Source organism: Helianthus annuus, chromosome 8 (genome assembly GCF_002127325.2).
Source record: "Helianthus annuus cultivar XRQ/B chromosome 8, HanXRQr2.0-SUNRISE, whole genome shotgun sequence".
NCBI classification, from domain to species: Eukaryota; Viridiplantae; Streptophyta; class Magnoliopsida; order Asterales; family Asteraceae; genus Helianthus; species Helianthus annuus.
The window spans coordinates 9,605,633-9,614,928 of record NC_035440.2 but is presented as its reverse complement, the minus strand read 5'-3'; the positions used below and the strand labels follow the sequence as shown (position 1 = coordinate 9,614,928).

General features: G+C 38.0%; 1 protein-coding gene across 2 annotated transcripts; it reads right to left on the bottom strand.

Moving 5' to 3' along the window:
* Positions 1–3,378: 3,378 nt before the first annotated feature.
* LOC110871989 (repressor of RNA polymerase III transcription MAF1 homolog) lies at positions 3,379–8,524 on the bottom strand. 2 transcript variants are annotated; one of them, XM_022120754.2, is made up of 10 exons: positions 8,384–8,524; positions 6,777–6,875; positions 6,586–6,656; positions 6,451–6,500; positions 6,201–6,337; positions 4,693–4,780; positions 4,474–4,536; positions 3,965–4,044; positions 3,816–3,887; positions 3,379–3,743 (listed from the first exon to the last, which is right to left on the bottom strand). In XM_022120754.2, exons 2-10 carry the CDS (start codon positions 6,806–6,808, stop codon positions 3,662–3,664), a joined length of 675 nt encoding a protein of 224 aa, XP_021976446.1. In that variant the 5' UTR covers positions 6,809–6,875; positions 8,384–8,524; the 3' UTR covers positions 3,379–3,661. The 2 variants fall into 2 exon arrangements, with proteins under 2 accessions (XP_021976446.1, XP_035832306.1); XM_035976413.1 differs by having other exon boundaries at positions 3,410–3,743; positions 7,512–8,392.
* Between the last annotated feature and the right edge of the window lie 772 nt (positions 8,525–9,296).

Below are 9,296 nucleotides of genomic sequence, written 5' to 3'. Positions count from 1 at the left end.
TTTCCATGTATTGGTCTATCCGCTCGTTGTCCCTTTGCCTGATGTGGAGGATTTCGTTGGGATTCTTGACCACCTTCCTTTGTTGGCCAAAATTTCTGAGGAATTTTTCGCTTAACTCTTCGTAGCTGTCTATGCTCCCCGGAGGGAGGCTATCAAACCACAGCCGGGCTCCTTCTGTTAAGGTTTGCACAAACATGTGGCACCATACCGGCATGGGCCACCTTCCCAGCTGCCCCGCTCCTCGGAAGGCATGCAGATGATCCTCTGGATCTCTCGTTCCGTCGTAGCGATCAAAGCCTGGGGGCAGCTTTGTCTTGGGAGGCATGGGTGCCTCTGATATTCTCCTTGTGAACTTTGAGACCTCGGCCAGGTCTCGTGGTAGGTATGGTTGGTCCAAACCAACGCTACCTGAGTCGTCTTTCTCCTTTTCCCTGTGTTTCTGACCGATGATCAAGTCCTCTCTCTCTTCGGAAGACATCTGCCTCAGGGTTGTCATGAATGTTTCCAGCTGGTCCCCATTGTTGCCCTTATTCTGGGGGTTCGTTCCTTCTTGATTAGAGGGTGTGTCAAAAGAGAGCCTGGCCCTGAGGCTGTCCAACTTTTCTTGTCTCTTCAAATCGTCAAGATACTTAATTATCTTCTCCCTGTGCATGGCCACAAAGCCAGGGGTGACATGCTCCGTCTCTTCCAGGTTTTCTACCAGGTTTTCGTTACCCTCTTCATGAGTAATGTCCTCCACGGTGACCTTATCCAAATCATTTTGGGTCGTCTGGGTGACACGTGAACTATGTGGGGTTGCCATGTTGTTTTTGGAAGGCTGGGTTAGTCTCTGAACGTCGAATGTTAATGTGGGAACACCGGTCCGGCCTGTGTCCCATGGATGGCGCCAATGTCGAATACCCAACCACCGGATGACGTTAGCTGGATCTTCGGTGACGTTGAGAGCTCCTGTCCTTGCTTGCTACAAAAGAATAAACCGTTAGCCTCGCCACGGGGGACCCCGGGAGGGGGATCCGTGACCAAGCTCCGGCGTGAGGATAAGTAAACTTGCCGGATCAGGTAAGGAGTGTTTTCCGATGAAGATGTTCACCGGAAAGTTCCTATCTTGGTGTGAATCTAATTAGTGTGCAATATGTGTAGTAAATACGAGGAATGTTGGTCGGACTTTAATGTGAGGGGAATAAATGAGAGTAGTAAATGAGAGATTGGCCGGCGATCATACCTGCCTTTACCTTATGCTTCTCCCTTCCTTATATAATGGCATGTCCTTATCTTTAAGAGAAGTGTCCCTCGTGTTATCTAACGGTAACTGTGTTACCTTGGGAAGGTCAGACACGTGTCTGACCCCCAACGATGCGATGCCTCCCTTCATTAATGCATAGCCGGATAAATACGATGATGGTGACCGGATGCTTCTCTTATCAAGCATTTAATGAGACTGTTCTCCATTAGCTGTTTTCCCGCTCAAAAAGAGAAAGGAACCTTGGTCAGCAAGGGTAATTCACTTAGTGGATATTTGAGTGATTGGGCTCCCTAAAGAGAAAGGCCCAAAGCGGGTAAAGTGGGCTTCCACTGGCCCGTCGTCAGGGAAGACCATCTAATTCTCCGGAAAGGATTAATTGAAAGCCTCTAATTGTTTCTGCTAAACCAAAAAAAAAATATTTTCCCGGAGAACCCGTAAATACTTTTGCTACGAAAAAAAAAGGTTGTGATAAGAAATGCTCAAGCCCATTGAGGTTAGGGTGACCCATGTTTCTTATATAAAGATGTCTTTTTCACCTCATTATTAGGGTAAGATATACGGGGCCAACACACTTTTTAGTTGGAAAAAGAGGATTCTTCCCCGTCTCTATATCTCCACTTTCATCTCTTCTCCATTGCAAATCAAGATTGAAGAAGAATAACAAGTTGTGATTCTCGGTCTCTTAGAGAAATCGATTCAAATCACTCCAACGGTGATTTCGTGTTTCTTCATTATTTGGGGCATTTTTTTCAAACCCAAACATTTCATGCCTAAGGTATATAACCAAACCAATTCATACGTAATACCGAAAACCAAAAACTCAAAACCGATTAGTTTCCTAAAATCGACTTTTAGATTTGGTCTAGTTTAAGTCCAAACCTACGCATACACACCCCATCATGACCCCCTCCCAATTAAATTAATCTAAAAATCGCAAATATAATTAATACATACCTTAAATGTAAGGTCCATCCAGACAAATGGCAATGATTTGAAGAGTTCACTATTAGGTGATAGAAGTTCCAGGTGAACTAAAAACCAGGTCGGTTTAAACAAGCCTACTGGTTTAACATAGAACCATAGGTGTCACCTATTTGATTATGAGTTAACCGGACACATGTATGAACTAATGAAAACCGAAGAAAGCTGATCAAACCTGGTGAGCTAGTTTAACTTGGATTATACTGTCCCAAATGTATATATTACACAAGTAAACACAAAAGAGATATAGGAACGGATCCAAAATTATCAATTTAGTAGTTATAACTGTAGTAATAAAGTTTTATACATATATTTAATGAACTATTTTGCTAAAGCATTTGATAAATTTCTTAAGATCGTTTCTACTAAGCTAAAATTGATTTGAAAGTCAATTTCAGCAAAACGACTTGCTAAACGAGGGGTTTTCTATCCCTCGGTGGTGTATCTTATAATACACTTGTGAGGAATTTTCTTATCACTCCTTGGTGTGTTTACAATACAGCTTAGCTTATTTTGACAAAAATTCCAAACAGAATTTCAAATTGCAATTCTTGAAAAAAGAAAACAGAAAATATTCAAGCCAGCTAGATCAGATCTGCCAAACCATCCTAAGATGGTTTAGTTAAACTATTTGAATCGTCTTTTCACTTTCTCAAAACTTTTGAAGCAATGAATTCAGAATCGGACTAGACGTCGAACAGGTCTCGTTACTGGTCCACTGGTCGGGCTGGTCAAACAGGTCAGATCGGATGTAAAAACCGGATTATGCCGTAAATATTATAAAAATAAATAGGGTAAAACTGAAAAAAAAATTAATAAAAATCCAGTTCAACCCTTAAAAAATCCAGTTCGACCCCCCCGGTTTTCCGGTCCACTCAAAACCGGTCTGATAGGGTGAACCGGACCGGTCAGCCCTGCTGGTTCGGTCCCGTTTTCACAACATTGGGTGCAAAAGAGAAATCCAAAATAATGGCTCACAATACGTACGTATATTACCAATTTTTTGTAAAAATAATGATAAGATTTACAGTCTTGTTCCAAGTTCTAAACAACATTGACCAGACCACTTAACTGCAAGCAGATAGATGTATTTCGAACATAACTCTTCAACACTTGACGTACAATGCATTACGTTTGGAGGTGAACATGGGTTCTAAGATTAAAGGTGTGCGCACATACACAAGATATTCAACAAAGATATAAACTCAAAAACTGTTTAATCAAACCTAGTTGTACTTAAAGAAAATACAATTCATAAAAGTAATATAATGTCACTAGCCTGGAGGCAATGCTTTAACGCTTACCGCTACTAATACTAAGCAACCAAGTCTTTTATCCCATACTAGTTAACCATCTGCACACAGTTGTTAGGTCTACCAATTTGTACACTACCATCCTAGACCAATATTAACATGGTATGTACAACTTTTTTCCGCATCACATGTCCATCTCATCGAACACTTCACCATCGTCCTCGTAGTAAATTCCGTCACTAGGAAAAACGTCGCTCACCAAATTACTGCAACAAATATATATTTATTAACTCGATCAGATGAAAAAGTAGACTTAAAAGTAGACTTGAAAATATTACCTTAAACAGCTGAAACGGAAGCTTACAACACGCTTGAGTTTTCGATTATAGAAGAAGAAATTGTATGACCACCTGCAAGAATGCATAATTCACTTATTATTCGGATAATTTAGAAATTGGAAAAAGAAAATAAAAAATAAAATTCTTACAGGTCGCCTTTTTCAATGAATGGGTCGGCATCAGAGTTGGGGTCATAGCTATAGATTTCACATTCTGCTAAGTTGATAACCTGAAATTTACAACCAGATCAACATCAAACCGCGTGCACTTATGGTTGAGGTCTTGAGGATGGTGGTACACAAAACGATTTTTTTCGCTAACCGGTTCGGTTTAACTGAAACCCCGGTTTTTTTCCTCATTTTTGCTTTAACCGATTTTTACTTTAACCGGTCTTTTTCCTTTTTTTTTTTTTTTGGTTAATTCACTTCAAGTGGTTCGGTTAATAACCAGTTTTTTTTTTCCGGTTATTAACCCTTTTTTTCCTATTTTTTCGTTTTTTTCTGATTAAACGCTAAATCGGTTAAAAACCGTTTCCTTCTAAAAAAATCCCCAACTTGTTACGGGTTAAAAAACCTCTAATCGGTTATTAACCGGTTACGGTTTAGGTTATTTAACCGGTTTTGTGCACCTCTAGGTGGATGGTTCTCGAGTATATTACCTCATCTAAAGCTTTGTACAAGGTTTCCAGCAAGGAACCATCTTCATCAGTCTTGGTCCATTCCTGAAATCATAAATTAAGTGGGCAAACCGCAAACTACTAAAATCATTCTGAAAATAAGTCGGAAACAAACAGAAAATCATCTTAGAAGCTTCTAGAATGTCTGGACACTCGACGCATAGATAGATTATAGATACACGTTCAGTATAGTGGCAATACCTTAGATGCATCAGACATGTAGCTGTCAAATATTTGCTTAAACCCTTGCCAGGTCTCCACTGTGAAAAACTGGTGAGCTTTCACTGCACTGATAGACAACAATATTTTGACAATTTTTATAGATTACCATATAGCACATCATAGAAAAATAAATATCCTATGGCCTGCATGACTATTGTCGGTTGTGTTTTATTGCCCTCATTTAGCAAGATTGTACAGACCGATATTTGATTGATATATCACCGATTTTCCCGATATCAGTACCTTTCTTCTTAGTTATACCGTTCTTCTTTCTTCTTATTGCTGATATCAGTCTTTTAAGTCTTAATTGTTAGTTATTAGTGTTAAATGTTAGTGTTTTAAGTATTAGTCAGTTCCTACTTGCTACAATTATTAGTGTATTGCAAGTTGCAAAAGGCTAATTTGTTAATGGTAGGAGAGTATACTGAATTGTTGTGTTAAATTGCTAATTGCTATACATATAAATTTAGCATGAGACTAAAATTACCGATATCATGCTTTTAAAAAACGCTTGAGGCGTGCGCCTCAAGGCGCGCCTCGAGGCGAAACGGCCAAAAAACGAGTTTGAGGCGCGCCTCATGGTGTTTTTAATGTATATGCGCCTCAGAGGGGCTGGGGCGCTAAGAAAGCTACGCCTCAGGGGATTTTGATAGTTGTTTTTGATGTTTTTGACTTTTTGTGTCAACTTCAAGCATTTCGTGTCTTTTTTAAGTGTGTTTTTGATGATTTTGATGAATCTGATGATGAAATTAGTTAGTATTGTTATTTTTATAATATATATAATTTTTATATTTATTTATTAATACCGCCTCGGCCTTACGTCTCGTTTCGCCTCGAGGCTTACGCCTCGTGAGGCGAAGGGAAAACGCTCGAAACTCGTTTCCGTTCTTTTAAACCTTGACCGATATCCGATATTTTACTGCATTAACTACTTAGCTTTTAAGCTATATTTTTGTCATACGTGTACATATTTCACCTGCTAGAAATTTAACCCAACTGAAGTCATCCCATATAAACGTAAATGGGTTAAAACTGTCACCGTTATTCACAATCTGACATTCTGCCCGTTTCTGTTTCCACTATGTTCAACAAAATCAGATAAGCAGTATGTCATACTTTCAAACACAAGCACACAAAGCTGATAGGCATATAATCTTATTTCCTTTGTTTTATATTTTAGATTTTGATAGTTGCATTTGTAAGAAGCTGTACCAACGTATGAATTCGCTTAATTGCAGATGTTAAAGCTTCAATACAGAAACCAAGTGAAAACATGATTTGGGAAATGGAGAGAATTGAACTCTCAGCTCCACACAGAGCAACAGTTCAAAACTGTCTGTCAAAACCATTTGACAACACTCCCAACGCCATTAAAGAAGAATTATGTAGCGGGTTGCCATGTCGCCAAAAAAGCTGACAATGTCATTACCCATAACCCTCTTTAGATGCTCGGCAAGACGTTTATTAATTTTAAATTGTGAAGTTACCTGAAATCATAGTCTGGGTACATGTGATATAATGTCAGAATCAGATAGATCAACATCTTTCGGCTGGATCTACTGGACAGATAGTTAGCAGGTGAAGACGAGTCGTCATCAGGAGAGTTCCCAAGATAGTTAAGAATCTAAATTTAAACACAATTCCAACAATTTGTAACGAAAATCAAACTATAAACGCACGTAGAAAGACATACATGAAATATCGTTATTCAATTTTATATTTTACTAGAAATGGTACCTCGTTTTCCAAGCTGAGAGATAGCCTCTTGTCTGTCCCGGTATGCTTGCCTAAAAGGGTACAGAAGTAATTTAAAAAAAAATAAGTTATTACATAAGAACTCGATGATTATCACATAACACAAACTCTACTCACAGGAGTAAGCTTCAATGCATCCCTTAATGGTTTGTTCTCCAAGATTTAGGTGATCTAGAAAAGCATTTATTCTGCAGAAGGAGAATAAATATACTACTTTCAATTCACCTCCACCGTTTAACGGAAATTATTATTAAGATCAGAAATATGAAGAAATCTATCATTGGTGAGAAATTTAAAGAAGAAAATACCGGTCGAACGGGGTATATTCCAAGTACTTCATGATGGATAATGATATCTATGCAACAGAGTGCGAGCATGCGTTTGGAAAGGTGTTACTCTAGAACCCGCTGCAGTACAAAAGGGAAACCATAAAACGATCAGAAATTAGGATCCAATAACCTAAGACCTCCACACTGACAAACCTATATGAAATAACATTTTTCAATAACATTCAAAATAGGGCAAAATAAAATGCAAGTTATATGATCATTGCCAAATGGCCAACAACATGCATATAGTATGTCTTCCTCCTTCACTTCATCTTTTTGTTACAAGCCTTTATTTAGAGCAACTCACTCGCACACCCTCTAAACATACTCCTAAATCTACACCAACGTCCACCATGGGACTAGAGCTCTCAACCATACCTTGATACCGCCCACTAGCTTGGTTTAAAAAAGCGCGCCTCAGGCGCGCCTAGGCGCGAGGCGCAAACCTCATCGCCTTGTGTAACGTAAGGTGCAGGCTGTACAAAAAGTGCAACTGAGGCGCACTTTTTGGGTGAAAAATCCACTCTGAGGCGTGCGCCTTATGTACAGACCATGTATTTGTGCAGCAGAGATTGTGGTACATGCTTTTCAGGTTGTATATGCATGTAAATTCAATATTAAAACATATATAAAACTTATTTATGTCTAAATATTGGGTAAATGATCCTAGAAACCTATAGAATATATAAAGAAAATTATATAATCTCCTTGCACCTCGGGTACGAAAAGGCTGCTGCTTTTGCGCATTGCGCCTCCGTTTTAAACCTCGCCGCTTTTGTGCGCTTCACGCTTTTTAAAACCAAGCCCACTAGGCTACAAGGCGTTTGGTCTTGCAACCGTCAATATAAAATATACAATAGTACTTCCAAAAATAAAAAAAATGAACAGCAATCGCAATATTGCTATATACACACAAATCCATTATGAATGTTAACATTCTTCTGACGTATGCATCGAAAAATGCAAGAAGAGAAATAAAATCATCAGATCTTTCAATCCGGAGACCTAACAATGATATTGAAACTTTACAAAACAGAAATTGAACATTTTAAATGTGATTTTAACAGCATAACCCTGTCACAACTATAAACAAATCAAAATTCATTATGTTCTCCATATGTTAAGTATCTAAATTCATTATGTCAGATTTACACAATAATCTATGTTATATTGCGTTAGATCTAAGGAACTTCACCTCCTGAACACCTATATATTAAACATAAATAGTAGATCTACATAGAATCAAACGAATTCCGATAATTCAAAGCATCACACCGTGTGTACTGAGGCTACAAGTTCAATTACACAGATTACAGCCAAAATAAAACGATGCAAAACGAATTTAATCAAAGTTTTCACGTACGTGATAAACAATTTGCAGAGAAAGTTAGATCTAAGGAACTTCACCGCCTGAACACCTATATATCAAACCTAATCTCAGTTTACCTAACAGAAACAGTAGATCTACATAAAATCAAACGAATTACGGTAACATGTAGCATCAAATCGAGTGTACTGACAACACGCATTCAATTACACATAATTAAGCAATAAATAAACGAATTTAGATTGAATTTTTGAGGTACCTGATGAACAAATTGAAGAGAGTGAGGATCTGAGAATGAAGAGATAGAAACAAGAGGTGTGATTTGTGGATAAGAACAAAACCTAAAAATTGGGATGTGCGAGAGGGTGGGACACGTGGCAAGCGGTCAACGGTTGTGATTGTATCTGACGGTAGAGGATCTTCGTCAATTGATAGTGTCTGTTAGGAGATATTTTTGAATTTCAAAATCGTCGGCCAAGATGGTTTGTTCCGGAATATCGATTGTGTAGAGTTGTACGTTGTGCTTTGATGTTAGTAATTTGTTCTGGTCTAGTTTATTGGAGCTCTAGAGAACGACTATACTTTTACCAAGACGGGAAAATTGACTTTCCTTCTCTCACAAATCTTAGTCGATTTGTGTTAAATGTCATTTTATTTATTTAAGTTAAATGTCATTTTAGTCGATTTGTTTGGGTTATTTTAACAGTTTAGTCTAAATATTTCATTTTTTATGGGTTTAAAAAGGTTTCAATATTGTCATTTTCGTCTACTAGATTAACTTCATCTATTATTTATGTTAAAAAGAAGGGCAATTCGATCATTTTATATAGTTGAATTGCCCTTCTAGATAACAAAATTACATATAAAATGACCGAATTGGCCTTCTCGTTAACAGAAAAAATGGATGAAGTTAACCTAGTAGACTAAAATGGCAATGGTGAAACCTTTTTGGACCCATAGGCGAAAAATGAAACCTCTGGACTAAACTGGCAAAAGGACCAAAACCACAAGAACTAAAATGACATTTAACTCTATCTTTTATGGCCAACAAAATCAATCCCAAGCAATCTCAGGGCACCCACAATCCTTTCCTTTTCCTTTTTGTTATGGAAGCTTTGTCTTGCTTGCTGGATAAAGCGGTTGTTGGATTTGACTGTCATGGTGTCAAGTTA